This window comes from Meles meles, chromosome 13 (genome assembly GCF_922984935.1).
Source record: "Meles meles chromosome 13, mMelMel3.1 paternal haplotype, whole genome shotgun sequence".
Taxonomy (NCBI): domain Eukaryota; kingdom Metazoa; phylum Chordata; class Mammalia; order Carnivora; family Mustelidae; genus Meles; species Meles meles.
Genome location: NC_060078.1, coordinates 55721239 through 55737589, shown reverse-complemented (window position 1 = coordinate 55737589; position 16351 = coordinate 55721239). Strand labels below are relative to the sequence as shown.

At 37.2% G+C, this 16351-nt stretch overlaps 1 protein-coding gene across 1 annotated transcript in view; it reads right to left on the bottom strand.

Moving 5' to 3' along the window:
- Positions 1–16351, bottom strand: part of CC2D2B (coiled-coil and C2 domain containing 2B) — a 98092-nt gene that overhangs the window by 28966 nt on the left and 52775 nt on the right. Inside the window, exons 19-23 of the mRNA XM_046026600.1 lie at positions 14186–14278; positions 13774–13865; positions 12558–12728; positions 4989–5085; positions 4090–4199 (exon numbers count right to left, since the gene is read on the bottom strand). Of these exons, the coding sequence (XP_045882556.1) occupies positions 4090–4199; positions 4989–5085; positions 12558–12728; positions 13774–13865; positions 14186–14278 (563 nt within the window). The remainder of the gene's footprint in view (positions 1–4089; positions 4200–4988; positions 5086–12557; positions 12729–13773; positions 13866–14185; positions 14279–16351) is intronic.

The window sequence follows — 16351 nt, the reverse complement described above, 5'->3', positions numbered from 1 at the left end:
CTGTCTCTCTGCCTACTTATGATCTCTCTCTGTCAAATAAATAAATAAAATCTTTAAAAAAAAAGAGTAAAAAAATTTAAAGAAAAATCTTTTTAAAAAATGCTTGATAATTGATAACTAATAATAAAATGGTTGCTAATAATCAGGGAAAAGCAGCTCAAAACAATAGTGAGGTATCACCTCACACCCGTCAGAATGACTATTACCAAAAAAAAAAAAAAAGATGAAAAGTATTAGTATTAGTAAAGATTTGGAAACTGGAACTGCACACTGTTGGCAGGAATGCAAAATAGTGCAGCTGCTATGGAAAACAGTATGGAGGTTCCTCAAAAAATTAAAAACAGATTTATCATCTGATCTGGCAATCTCATTTCTGGGAATCTATCCAAAGAATTCAATCAGGATCTGAAAGAGATGCTAGCATTCCTATGTTTATTTGTAATACTATTCATAATAGTCAAGATGGAAAAATGAAACTCGAGCATTCTCTTACACCATACACAAAGATAAACTAGAAATGGATAAAAGACCTCAATGTGGGGCGGGAATCCATCAGAACCCTAGAGGAGAACACAGGCAGTAACCTCTTTGACATCAGCCACAGCAACTTCTTTCAAAACATGTCTCCAAAAGCAAAGGAAACAAAAGTGAAAATGAAATTTTGGGACTTCATCAAGATCAAAATCTTCTGCACAGCAAAGGAAACAGTCAACAAAACAAAGAGGCAACCCATGGAATGGGAGAAGATATTTGCAAATGCCAATACAAAGGGCTGATACCCAAGATCTATAAAGAACTCCTCAAACTCAATACACACAAAACAAATAATCGCATCAAAAATGGGCAGAAAGGTGCCTGGCTCAGTGGGTTAAAGCCTCTGCCTTTGGCTCAGGTCATGATCCCAGAGTCCTGGGATTGAGCCCCGCATCGGGCTCTCTGCTCAGCAGGGAGCCTGCTTCCTCCTCTCTCTCTGCCTGCCTCCCTGCCTACTTGTGAGCTCTGTCTGTCAAATAAATAAATAAAATCTTTAAAACACACACACACACATTGAGATACCACCTTACACCAGATAGAATGGCCAAAATTAACAAGACAGTAAGCAACATGTGTTGGAGAGGGTGTGGAGAAAGGGGAACCCTCTTACACTGTTGGTGGGAATGCAAGTTAGTGCAGCCACTTTGGAAAACAGTGTGGAGATTCCTTAAGAAGTTAAAAATAGAGCAACTAACTGCAGGGCCATATAGTTGCCAAACTGTGGAAAGAACCAAGATGCCCTTCAACAGATGAATGGATAAAGAAGATATGATCCATATATACAATGGAGAATTATGCCTCCATCAGAAAGGATGAATACCCAACTTTTGTATCAACATGGACGGGACTAGAAGAGATTATGCTGAGTGAAATAAGTCAAGCAGAGAGAGTCAATTATCATATGGTTTCACTTATTTGTGGAGCATAAGGAATAACACGGAGGACATGGGGAGATGCAGAGGAAAAGTAAGTTGTGGGAAATTGGAGGGAGAGATGAACCATGAGAGACTGTGGACTCTGAGAAACAAACTGAGGGTTTTGGAGGGGAGGGGATTGGGTGGTTGGGTGAGCCTGGTGGTGGGTATTAAGGAGGGCATGTATTGCATGGAGCCCTGGCTGTGGTGCATAAACAATGAATTCTGGAACACTGAAAAGAAATTTTTAAATTTTTAAAAAGGTAAAAAAATATAGTCAAGATAGAAACATCATAAATGTCTGTTGACAGATGAATGGATAAAGATACAATGAAATAAATACTATTTACCCTTAGAAAATAAGAAAATTCTGCAGTACTTGATAATACAGATGAACCTTGAGGACATTATGCTAAGTGAAATAAACCAATAAACCAGTCACGGAAAGACAAATACTGCATAATTCCACTTTCATGAGACATCTAAATTAGTTAAATTCATAAAATCAAAGAGTGGAATATTGGTTGCCAGGGGCTGGGAAAAGGGAAATGGGGAGTTTCTCACCAATAGTCATAAAGTTTCAGTTAAGGAAGATGAATAAACTCTAGGGGTCAGCTGTACAACATTGTACCTATAGTCAACTATAATATACTGCATACTTTAAGATCTGTTAATAGGGGAGATACCATGTTAAGTGTTCTTTCCAAGTTAACAAAAAATGAATAGAGTTGAGTAAAGCAAATTACCCTCTGTAGTACTGGCTCACTTGATTGTGAGGTAGCCAAGTCCAAAATCTGCAGGGTATACCAGCAGGCTGGAAGCCCAGGGAAGAGTTGCTATTCAAGTCTTCCCAGAAGAGAGGTTAAGTCTTTTTTCCATTAAGCCTTCAACTGATTAGATGAGTCCTACCCATATTATAAAGGGTAAGAGAGAGAAAGACAAAGACACAAAGACACAAAGATACAAGTGCGTGTGCTTGTGCACGCGCGTGCACACACACACACACACACACACACACACCCTATTGATTCTGTTTCTCTGGAGAACCATGATTAATGCGATGATATTCTAGAAAAGGGAAAATCATGGAGACAGTAAAAACATCAGTGGTTGCCAGGGCCCAAGGAAAGGATGAAGGGATAAATAGATGAAGCAGAGAATATTTTTAGGTAGTAAAACTATGCTGTATGGTATTAGTGGTGGGTATATGTCATTATATATTTGTCAAAACCCATAAATGTATGACGTGAGAGGGAACTCTGAAGTAATGGTTGATAATGATGCATCAACATTGGTTCATGGTTTGTAACAAACATACCACACTGATGCTGAGGGAGGCTGTGTGTGTATCGTGAGAAAGGTATATGTAAGAACTCTGTGTACCTTCTACTCAATTTACTGTGAGCCCAAAACTGTTCTAAAAAATAAAGTGTCAAATTTTTTAAGTGGGACTCAATCTCATTAGAAATCAGGGAAAGTAAATTAAACCACAATGAGAGTATCATTTTAGATCTATAATATTAGAAAAATAATTAAAAAATACAAAATATTATTGAAGATATGGCATAATATATATTGTGTTGGGAGTGTACATTGGTACAATCATTAGAAAACAGTTTGGTATTACCTAGTAAAATTGAAGATGAATTCAATTATAACCTAGCAATTCTACTCCTGGACACACATCCTAGAGCAGAGGTTCTCAAAATATCCCCAACTAAGTAGCATCAGTAACACCTGGGAACTTGTAAGAAAAGGGATGATCAAGACCTACCCAGACCTACTGAATTAGAAACTATGAAGGTGGGCCCAGCGATGTTTTCAGAAGCCATATAAGTGATTCCAATGCACAAAAAAAGTTTGAGAGCTACTGTCTTAAAAACGAACTCTTGCATCTGTGCTCCAGAAGTACAAGAATGTTCAGAGCAACATTATTTGCAATAACAAAAGATTCAAATAAGCCAAACAGATATCAACAGGAAAAAGTATAAAAATTTATGGCATTTTATCCAGCAGAATACTATAAGGGAGTGAAAATAAAAGAAGGAGAGAAAGAAGGGAGAAAAGTAGGAAAGTAGGAAAGAAATGAGAAGGGAGGAAGGATGGGAGGGAGGAAAGTTATGAGTAGGAACACAGATAAATCTCTCAAAATAATTAAGAGTAAACAAACAAGATTGCAAAAGATGATTCAATTTATATAAAGTTGAAACATCCACAAGTGAATAATGAATGGATATGGATAATACTTATGATACAAAATCATAAAGAGAGGGAATGTTAAACACAAATTAGTGGTTGCTACCTCTAGGGGCAAAGTAAGGGAATACAGTTAGGTACTGGCTTTGTAACACCTGGGTACTGGCCTTCAAAGGTAATGGTAATATTCTATTTTTTAAGCTGGATGGTAGATACACAGGTATTCATTTATTACTTTTCCACAGAACTTACATTTGCATATATATTATAGATACATATATATTATATATATATATATATCAATACCTACGTAAGAACAATTGCATAATTTAAAACTTAAAAAATAAAGCTTATCTCAATTGTTATTTTTCAAGCAATGGCTCAAGAAAACAATTTTGTTATTGCTCTTTTTTTAGAAGCCAAGGAAAAATAGATTCCAACCTACATAAAATCTACTTTAATTTCTTCATTCCAGCATGGGTGAGATCCACTTGCAGTACTGGTTTGGTATACAGTGTGTTGAAAACAAACTTCCACAAAAGGTTGTACAGTATCCTGAAACACACAATAAATACTGACTAGATTTTTGTGCCATTTTTATGTAGTTGATGAAAGGTAGAAGGCCAGGAAATTACTTGTTTACTCACTGACAACTGGATGGCTTACTTTTTCTAATAGCTATTATTTGTTCACTCATTTGATAAACCTTTATTGGTCCTATTCAATACCAGATACTATTCTAGGATTGAAGGATAAATGGAACTTTCCTTAAGGACTTTATAGTCTATCAGGGGAAAATAAACAGGTAAACAAATAATTGTAAATGTGAAAAATAAAAGAAATATATTCAAGGTATAATAGTTACACAGAAGAGCCAACAATTAATTTTCTGGAGTAAGGACAAGAAGAATTACACAGAGAAAACATTCATTGACCTTGAGCTTTGAAACATTAAGTAGTAAGTTTCATGTGGCCAATAATATGGAGCTGTGTGGAGGTCATTCCAGGCAAAGGAAAGAGAAAGAGGACTTCTAGAAGTAGTGGTATGATATGATACTTTCTTGGGGAGGAAGGAGATGTGGCTGATTGGTAGGTAAGGGCCAGATCATCATAGATTTTTGTAGGCATTCTAAAAGAGCTTGTACCTAATTCTATAGGCCCTGAAAACAGGGGAGCAGGGAATGAATTGGTTAGGATTACATCTTATAAAGAGTGCCTTCATTGTGTAATAGAAAATCAACTGGAAGCTCAAGACAGTAGAGATGGAGAGACCGATTAGGAGCCAGTTGCAATTCAGGGCAAACATAATCAAATTTGCACTTCATACAAGTGTTAAATGCTTACCTCATTTAAGATCTCATCTGAAGCTACTGATTTGATTGTTTCTTTATGTCTGCCTCGAGATATTGATGATTTCAAATAGGTAGGCAGATCCAAGGCTCTTCAGGAAAAACAAAATAGAGTTATACACTTCAAATGATTTTAACAGAGAGGAAGAATTAAGATGGCAGAAGAAGAATAGGAGCAGCCTAAGTTTGTTTCATCCCTTGAATACAACTAGATAGCTATCAAATCATCCTGAGCAGCTGAGAAATCAACGGGACTGGAAGTCTACCAGTAGAAAAGCGACCCCCTTTTGGAAGGTAAGCGGTGCGGAGGCTTGACTCTGGTGTGATAGAGCTGACTGAGGATATGGTGGTGGGGAAGGGGTGTGCTTGAGGAGGCTACTGCGAAGTAGTATAAGCAGCAGAGTGCAAAATCGGAAATTTTAGAAGTCTGCTACAGTGGAGGCTGTTCCTGGCTTAAAGGTGCTCGGGTGGTGAAGTGGGGCAGAATCCCAGGTGTGACACCATGTTCTGAGGATCTCCTGGGGTGCAAGAAAAATGGGTGGCATAAGTGATGCACTGTTCCCAGGCATAGGAGCATGGAAGCCGGCTGAGAACACCAAGGGTAGATGCCAGCTTTCTGCTCTGTCTTGCCATAAACTGAGAACTGCTGCATGGTCCTGGGACCACTTTCCTGGGGGGTGGTCCAACAAAAGGCAGAAGTGTGGTGAGACACTCCCTGGGAGGAACAGCTTGGGTGTGCCCCACAGTACTCCCTAAAATTTGGTTTTGAAACTCAGTCGTATGCCTGAATTTAAAAAACCTTGGACACAGGCAAGGTGAACACAGAGTTCTGACAGAAACCAGGGAAACTGGGGCACCTGGGTGGCTCAGTGGGTTAAAGCCTCTGCCTTCGGCTAGGGTCATGATCCTAGGGTCCGGGGATTGAGCCCCGCTTCAGGCTCTCTGTTAGGGAGCCTGCTTCCTCCTCTCTTTCTGCCTGCCTCTCCACCTACTTGTGATCTCTGTCAAATAAATAAATAAAATCTTAAAAGAAAGAAAGAAACAAACAAACAAACAAACCAGGGAAACAAGTGTGACTAACTTCTGTATTGTGAGGGCTCACTGAAGAGTCGGGGACGTGAATTTTCAGCTCCAGGGGTAGACATAGAGGAGCCACTATATTCATTCCACCCATCAGTGCTGAAAGCCCTCAGGGAGCAAAACAGCGCCACCTAGTGGAGTTGAGTCCAGAGTCACTTACAGCAAGCCCTCCCTCCCTGTCCCCTAGGGCACATTTCCACTAGAGCAAGTCCACCTGAGAATCAGGGCTGCAGGCCCTTCCCCAGAAGACCAGAAGAACAACTCCCTCCAACCAAGTTCACTGATCATAGACAGCTGCAAAGTTTCAGTTCTAGGGGAAAATAGTATCTAGCACCTTTTGTACTTTTATTCTTTAATTTTTTATTTTATTTATCCAGCTATCTTATTTTTTTGAATTCTTTTTAATTTTTATTTTTATATATACTTTATATTTTTTATTTTTTGTTTCCTTTCATTGCACTGTATTTTACTCTTTCTTATTTTGGGATCTAGTTTCTTTTAATAAGCAGACCAAAACACACCCAGGATCTAGGTTTTGTTGTTCATATCTTTCAATAATTACTCTGAATGTAAGTGGGCTAAATGCTCCAATCAAAAGATACAGAGTCAGAATGAATTAAAAAACAAGACCCATCAATATCCTGCTTACAAGACACTCAGTTTAGATCCAGCACCTCCAGATTGAAAGTGATGGGGGTGGAGAACCATTTATCATGCTAACGGACGTGTAAAGAAAGCTGAAGTAGCCATCCTTATATAAGACAAACTAGAATTTAAAGCAAAGACTGTAATAAGAGATGAAGAAGGACACTATATCATAATAAAAGGTTCTATCCAACAAGAAGATCTAATAAATGTAAATATTTATGCCCCTAACTTGGGAGCAGCCAAATATATAAACAAATTAATAAGAAACTTAAGGAAATGCATTGATAATAATATAATAATAGTAGGGGACTTTAACACCACACTCACAGCCATGGACAGATCATCAATGGACAGATGATCAACACGAAGATCAACAGGAAACAAGGGCTTTGAATGACACACTGGACCAGATGGACTTACCATGTATATTCAGAGCATTTCATCCTAAAGCAGCAGATTACACATGCTTTTTGAATACACATGGAGCATCCTCCAGAATAGATCACAATAGGTTGCAAATTAGGACTCAGCTAGAACAAAAAGATTGAGATCATACTATGCATATTTTTAGACCAAGTGCTATGAAACTTGAAGTGAGCCACAAGAAAAAATTTGGAAGGACCACAAATACACGGAGGTTAAAGAACATCCTACTAAAGAATGAATGGGTCAACCAGGAAATTAAAGAAGAATTTTAAAAATATATGGAAGCAAATGAAAATGAAAACATAATAGTTCAAAATCTTTGGGATGTAGCAAAGATGGTTAAAAGGGAAGTATATAGCAAAGCAGGTCTTTCTCAAGAAGCAAGAAATGTCTCAAATACACAGCCTAACCTTGCACCTAAAGGAGCTAGAAAAAGAATGGAAAATAAAGCATAAATTTAGCAGGATAAGAGAAATAATAAAGATTAAAACAGAAATCAATGATAGAGAAATTAAAAAAAAAAAAGCAAAACAGTGGAACAGATCAATGAAACTAGGAGCTGGTTCTTTGAAAGAATTAACAAGATTGATAACCCCCTGGCCAGACTTACAAAAAAGAAAAGAGAAAACACCCAAATAAATGAAATCGTGAACGAAAGAGGAAACATCACAACCAACACCAAAGAAACATAAACAATTATAAGAGAATATTATTAGCAATTATATGCCAACAAATTAGGCAATCTGGAAGAAATGGAGAACTTCCTAGAAAACATCAATGACCAAAACTGAAACAGGAAAAAATAGAAAACCTGAACAGACCCATAACTAGCAAAGACATTGAATCAGTAATCAAAAATCTCCCAATAAGAGTCCAGGGCCCAATGGCTTCCCAGGGCAATTCTACAAAACATTTAAAAAAGAATTAATAACTCTTCTTCTGAAAAGATAGAAATGGAAGGAAAACTTCCAAACTCACTCAATGAAGCCAGCCTTACCCTTGATCCCAACACCAAAGACCCTACTAAAAAGGAGAATTACAAAACAATACACCTGATAACATAGGTGCAAAAATTCTCAACAAGATACAGTTAATTGGATCCAAGAGTACATTAAAAGGATTATTCACCACAGCTACGTGGGATTTATTCCTGGACTGCAAGGTTGATTCAACATCCACAAATCAATCAATGTGATACACCACATAAATAAAAGGATAAGAACCATACGATCCTCTTAATAGATACAGAAAAAGTATTTGACAAAATATAACATTCTTTTTTGATAAAAATCCTCCACCATGAAGGGATAGAGGGAACACACCTCAACATCACAAAAGCCATATACAAAAGACCCATAGCAAATACCATCCTCAATAGGGAAACACTGAGAACTTTTCCCCTAAAGTCAGGAACACAACAGGAATGTCCTGTTGTTCAACACAGTTCTGGAAATCCTGGCCTCAGCAATCAGACAACAAAAAGAAATAAAGGCATCCAAACTGTCAAAGAAGAAGTCAAACTTTCACTCTTCACAGATGACATGACACTTTATGTAGAGAACTCAAAGACTCCACCAAAAAATTGCTAGAACTGATAATAGGAATTCAGCAGAGTCACGGGATATAAAATCAACACACAGAAGTCTGTTGCATTTCTATACACTAACAATGAAGCAGTAGAATGAGAAACCAAGGAATTGATCCCATTTACAATTGCACCAAAAACAGTAAGATACCTAGGAATAAACCTAACCTAAGACATAAAGGATCTGTTCTCTGAAAACTATAGAACATTTATGAAAGAAATTGAGGAATACATAGATAAATGGAAAAACATCCCATGTTCATTAGTTGGAAGAACAAATATTAAAATGTCTATGCTACCCAAAGCAATCTACACATTTAAAGAAATCCCTACCAAAATACCATCAGCATTTTCCACAGAGCTGGAATAAACGATCCTAAAATTTGTATGAAACAAGAAAAGACCCTGAATAGTCAAAGTAAAGTTGAAAAAGGAAACCAAAGCTGGAGATTTCACAATTCTGGACATCAAGCTCTATTATAAAGCTGTAATCACTAAGATACTACGGTACTGGCACAAAAACAGACACATGGAACAGAATAGAGAACCCAGAAGTGGACCCATAACTATATGGTCAACTAATCTTTGACATAGCAGGAAAGAATATTCAATGGAAAAAAGACAGTCTCTTCAACAAATGGTGTTGGGAAAATTGGATAGCCACATGCAGAAGAATGAAACTGGACCACTTTCTTACACCATATAAAAAATAAATTAAAATGGATGAAAGACCTAAATGTGAGACAGGAATCTATCAAAATCCTAGAGAAGAACGTAGGCAGCAACCTCTTTAACCTCAGCCACAGGAACTCCTGACTAGACACATCTCCAGAGGCAAGGGAAACAAAAGCAGAAATGAGCTATTGGGACTTTATCAGGATAAAAAAGCTTTTTCACAGTAAAGGAAACAATCAACAATACTAAAATGCAACAACTGACAGAATGGGAGAAGATATTTGCAAATGACATATCAGTTAAGGGCTAGTATCCAAATCTATAACGAACTAATCAAACTCGGGGCGCCTGGGTGGCTCTGTTGTTAAGCATCAGCCTTCAGCTCAGGTCATGATCCCAGGGTCCTGGGATCGAGCCCCACATTGAGCTCCCTGCTCGGCAGGAAGCCTGCTTCTCCTTCTCCCACTCTCCCTGCTTGTGTTCCCTCTCTCGCTGTCTCTCTCTGTCAAATAAATAAACAAAATCTTAAAAAAAAAAAAAAAGAACTTACCAAACTCAACTCCCAAAAAACAAATAATCCAGTCAGGAAATAGGCAGAAGACATGAATAGAGATTTCTCCAAAGAAGACATACAAATGGCCAACAGATACATGAAAAAAATGCTCAGCATCACTCATTATCAGGAAAATACAAATCAAAACAACAATGAGATACCACCTCAAGCCAATCACAATGGCTGAAATTAACAAGTCAGGAAACAACAGATATTGGCAGCAATGTGGAGAAAGGGGAACCTTCTTACGCTGTTGGTGAGGATGCAAACTGTTGCAGTCATTCTGGAAAAGAGTATGGAGGCTCCTCAAAACTTAAAAATAGGGGTGCCTGGGTGGCTCAGTGGGTTAAGCCTCTGCCTACGGCTCAGTCATGATCTCAGAGACCTGGGATCGAGCCCCACGTCGGGCTCTCTGCACAGCATGGAGCCTGCTTCCCCCTCTCTCTCGGTCTGCCTCTCTGCCTACTTGTGATCTCTGTCTGTTGAATAAATAAATAAAAATCTTTTTAAAAAATTAAAAATAGAGCTACCCTACAATCCAGTAATTGCACTACTAGGTATTTATCCAAAGGATACAAAAATAATGATCTAAAGGGGCACCTGAACCCCAATGTTTATAGCAGCAATGTCCATACAGTCAAAATATGGAAAGAGCCCTCATGTCTATCAACAGAAGAATGAATAAAGAAGTAGTGTGTGTATAATATGAAATATTATATATATGCATGTGTATTCCATATACATATATGGAATATTACTCAGCCATCAAAAGGATGAAATCCTCCCATTTGCAATGATGGGGATGGGACTAGAGGGTTCTCTGCTAAGGGAAATAAGTCAGTCAGAGAAAGACAAATATCATATGATTTCACTCATATGTGGAATTTAAGAAAGAAAACAGATGAACATAGGGGAATGGAAGGAAAAATAAAATGCAATAAAAACAGAGAGGGAGGCAAACCATAAAAGACTCTTAATTATGGGGGAAAAACTGAGGATTGCTGGGGGGGGTGGAGGCGGGGTGGGGTAATTGGGTGATGGGCATTAAGGACGGCACTTGATGTAATGAGCACTGGGTGTTATATGCAACTGATGAATCACTGAAGTTTACCCCTGAAACTAATAATATATGTTAACTAAATGGAATTTAAATAAAACAAATTTTAAATAAATAATTTTAACATTAGTTTTGGTGGTAATGGGCAGGGTTTTACCTATGATCATGGTGACAAATAATTCAGTTACCCTGAATTTTATAGAGTTTGCCACCTGATCATAGGTGGTTAGAGCTACACATTTGATAATCACTCTGGAAGAGTGGTTTCTAAATGCTGAGTCATGGATTGGATTCAGTTTGTGATAGTTTTCATTGGTCCTCAGCAAAGGAGAAAAATAAGGCAAGTGATACTTTGAGATTATATCCTTTCTATTTTTGATGTTACAGTATTCTTTCTTTTACAAATTGATGATTATAGAAAATAGTAGTGATTTTATTATGTCCTTACTTTATAAAAGTTAGCCTTTGGAATGTGCATCTGTTTTGAGAAGAACATCAATTCTATTAGATAGATAAGGTTGTTGTTTATAAAACATAGGAAAAACTTTTGAGGTTTTAACTATAGGTTAGTACCTAGTAAGCAAAATATTTTTCATACGTAGAATTCATGGGATGTGGTAAACATAAGATAAGCAAGTAGAAAACATTATGTGCTAAACATAGAGGGGGGGCTACTTAATATTCCTGAGATACCCGGGTTCTAAGTACCAATAATATAGGATTCATACATGAGACTAAATACAGAAGACACTCAATATTCAGGACACACTAAATATATATAAGCATTTAATATTCATGATGCCTTAATTTGGCCACTAAATAGTGATCTCCATTCTGGCCCCACATACCCTCCACTCAAGAGACATAAATAAAACCCATGGATTGCCTGCAGAAGAGCGGGGTAAGACTGATTTTTGCAGATGTCAACTAAAATAACAAGTCCAAAACAGCCTACTCTCTCCTGTGTTCGATCTGCAGTACTGAGAGGGGCCAGAGGCAGACAACAGTGCAGGTGGTGACAGCAGGGTCACAAGTGCTCACAATAGGGAACAAGGATAAAAGGCATTTATATGATATGGCACCCCAAAATATACATGGTATAGTTTCTGTGGTCATCTCAAACTTCTGAAAACTCTTCTTCTTTCCTTAAAGATTATTTATTTACTTGAGAGAGAGTGAGAGAGAGTACAAGCAGGCAGAGCAGCAGGAAGAGGGAGAGGGAGAAGAAGACACCCCACTGAGCAGGGAACCCAATGCCCAGGACCCTGGGATCACGACCTGAGTCGAAGACTCAGCCACCCAGGTACTGAGCCACCCAGGTACCCCTGAAAACTCTTAATACATGGTAATGACAGTATGACTATCCAAGTGAAGATTTCAACTTTCATTCCATTTCTGTACACAGAACATTAATAAAGTGCAAAGTTTCACACATAGGACAACATGGAAATTTACCTTTAAGATAGGACTTTTGCAAAAAGAAATTAAAATTTACGAAAAGAACTGTTGCAACTATAGAAATTGGTGCACACTATCTTACCTACTAACTGCTGTGTTCCTGGTAGGAATATTATAAGCCCGCAGTATTCTGACAAGAATCTTAATATCCCCATCACAGATAGTCTGTGCTGCTACTTTCTTCCTTTCTTTTCTCTGAGGCTTTAACTGTCTTCGTCGTTCAACAAGTTTACAAACTGCATGCGTCAACTGACTAAAAAGTAAAAAAGTGATCAGCTGCATATGCACAAGATAACTTTGTTTTAAAAGACATCAATTTTAAAGTGAATTATTGTAAATAAGGCCATTATTCTGAACCATATTTTCTCCTTTGTTGAGGGACGACAGAGTTGTCTTAAACCCAAGGAAAGGACCTTTCTGAGCACAGAAGAAATGCTGTGCTCACTCTCATGTTGGGAGAAAATGTGATTGTGATTGCCTCATGCCCTTTGGGTACACGGTCCAAGAATAGACAAGGGCATGGAGACAGAATTCCACAAAAACACGACGTTCGTTCAGAACATTATTCATTTTTCAGGAATCACTCTCCTAAAAGTGATTTGATGCTCAACTGTTCTACAGGCTCTGAAACAGGAGTTAGTTGTACAAGCTGCCAACACAAATCCATGGAATTATGTACAGTTTTACGGTCACACTCGTTTCCCCCCAAAAAACTGAAAATAAAATACAATAGATTTCAGCATCCAAACCAATTAAAACCGTGTTGGTGACACTGGGAATCTGCAGGTGGCCCCAGGGAAGGTTCCCAGAAACATGGCATCCCTACTTCTGGTCCTACTCCTGTGGTTCAGAGATAAACAGTGTGGGAATTGAGTTGAGCCAAAGGCTCCCTCACCTGCTGCCTGTGGGTTATAAAGGGGGAGATTATAGGCTTAGTATGTGGTGCTGCCAGCAACAGCTTTTCCAGGAATGGTTCCAAAACGGGAAAATCTTAGGGCAAAACTGATTTGGGACAAAGGTATTTCTTGTCTTTTTCTTTCCTGCCCTGAAAACTATTAATAAGGGGAGGATTGAAAACTAGTACTAAGCAACTGAAAATACATATCATATAGATATATCCAAAATGCAATTTTAAAAGAACCAAATATATTTTAAGTCACTATATTTCACTTTATGCCTTGTAAATGCATCCTCTGACATGTAACTTAATATTAAAACAGAGAACTTAGAGAACTTTGAAGGCATTAACTTAAAGCTTTGTATTTCATATTTTAAAAATAGTAATTTTTACGATGTACCTTGCAGATACAATTTCTTCATAATCAGCCACAACATCTGATAAATTAAATTTGCTAACTTTGACAATTCTTTTCATTATCAACCTTCTCATCTACAAAAAAAGTAAATTTAATTTAAAGAAATAATAGTTTATATTTGAAGATTAAGTATTTACAATGCTATTGGTACAATTTTAAAATTTAAATTTATTTTTTTAATTAACAAATAATGTCTTATTTGCGCCAGGGGTACAAGTCTGTGAATCGTCAGGCTTACACACTTCACAGCATTCACCATAGCACATACCCTCCCCCAATGTATTGGTGCAATTTTTTTAGTCCTAATTTTTGCAAGCAATGAATGTAAAGGGAGATTAGGATTTCACAAAAATAAGTGGCAAACATACTGACAGTACTATTCTGTTATTGTTACCTTTTTCAGAAAATTGGCAGAATTAATTCTTTGTGCAGTAATGGAATTGACATCTGAAATGGAGATATCCTTCTCTATCTGACTTTCATATTCCTAAAAAGAGAATTAAGTTGGTTTTACCTCTTCAGTGTAACAGAGTTCAGGGTATGATACACTGCAATAAGATGTAAAATATTAAATATTTGGTTTATATTTAGAAGACACAGACAACACTCTGGCATGAGAGAAAAAAAAAACATATTTTCAGATTCTCCCACTGAGCATTAGCTAAGAACAGCTTTTGACCATATTTTTTTGATCATATTTCTTCTAGGATGAGGTCCATTCATCTTTAAAAATAGCATAATGTTGGTGCACCTGGGTGGTTCAGTCAGTGAAGCATCTGCCTTTGACTCAGGTCATGATCCCAGGGTTCTGGTATGGAGCCCCACATCAAGCTCCCTACTCAGTGGGGAGTCTGCTTCTCCCTCTCCCTGCACCCTTCCCTGTGGCTTGTGCTCCTTTTCACACACACACACTCTCTCTCTCAAATAAACAAAATATTTTTAAAATTGTAAAAAAATTAAAATAACATAATGTTGAGGAAAAAATTATGATTGACAAAAAATTATGAAAAAAATGTGAAAATGACTGCAAAGTATTCTTTATGTGTGTATTTACCTGGAAACCACTGAAAACAAAACATATGGGAAGCAGTATAGTATCAGTAGCTTTAATGTTTAACTTCTAACTTTATTTTTTTAAGATTTCTTTTTTAAGTTATCTCCACACCCACTGTGGGACTTGAACTCACAACCCCAAGATCAAGAGTTGCACTCTCCACCAACTGAACCCGCCAAGTGCCCCTTAACTTCTAATTCTAAAAAGTTAATCGATAACTTTAATTTTACATCCAGCAGTTGGTATAAGATTATTTGTCAGGCTGCTTCATCTATATAATTCAGAATAAATCTGCACCTGTTATATCTGCATTTGTGGGATACATCCCTAATGCATGTGGAGATTGTCTTACATTATGGATAATATTTAAAAATACACAAAAGTAATGAAGTAGATACTTTGGAACTTTCAGTCGTGTTACAACAAGCATTCTTTTATCTGAAAGTAATTTATCTGTTCTTCCAATTATCTGCAAGAAATCTTGAATTTAATTCTGTTGACAAGTAACAACTTTTACTTAAAGATAAATTAATATTTCCTACCACTTTACTCTTTAAAGTATTAATTTATAGGAGCTACTTAAATATTATAATACCTAGATATTAACTTTTTGTTATATGTGTTGCAAATATATTGGCTTAATCTGTAGGGTTTTTACTTTAATAACAAATTAATCTTTTTAAAAAATTTATACTTTTTGTTTTAAGAAATACTTTCCTACCCCAAGATTAAGATATCTATTTAAAGTTTTGCTTTTCACATGTAATCCTTTTATTTTTTTATTTTAAATCTAGCATAATTGATATAATTCACATGTAGTCTTCATTACACATGGTATTTATTGCTTTTATGAGGTCTGAATTTAATTTTATTTCTTTCTAAACAGATGACCAGAACCACTTAACAGATAGTCTATTCTTTTAAGATTTTTTTTTTAATTTAAGGATTGTATTTATTTATTTGTCACAGAGAGATAGGGAGAGCGAGCACAAGCCGGGGGAGCAGCAGGCAGAGGGAGAAGTAGGCTCCTGACTAAGCAAGGAGCCCCCTGCAAGGCTTGATCCCAGTACTCCGGGATCATGACCGGAGCTAAAGGCAGACACTTAACAAAATGAGCCCCCCAGGAGTTCCTTTTCAAAGATTTTTTTTTTTGTTTATTCATTTGAGAAAGAGTGAGCGAGAGCATGAGCAGTGGGGAGGTGCAGAGGGACAGGGAGAAGCAGACTCCCTGCTGAGCAAAGAACCTGATTTCAGGGCTCAATCCCAGGACCCCGAGATCATGACCTGAATCAAAGGCAGCTGCTTATCCCACTGAGCTACCCAGGTGCCCTGAAAGTCCATTCTTTTCTAACTTATATGTATTGATACTTATCAAATATAAACTGTCTACATATGCATAAGTCTGTTTTGAGGCCCTCTGTTCTATTTCACTGGTTTGGAATTGCGCGACTACATTTACAAAACAATTTGGGAAGGACTGGCATCCTACAAAGCTGGCACCTTACA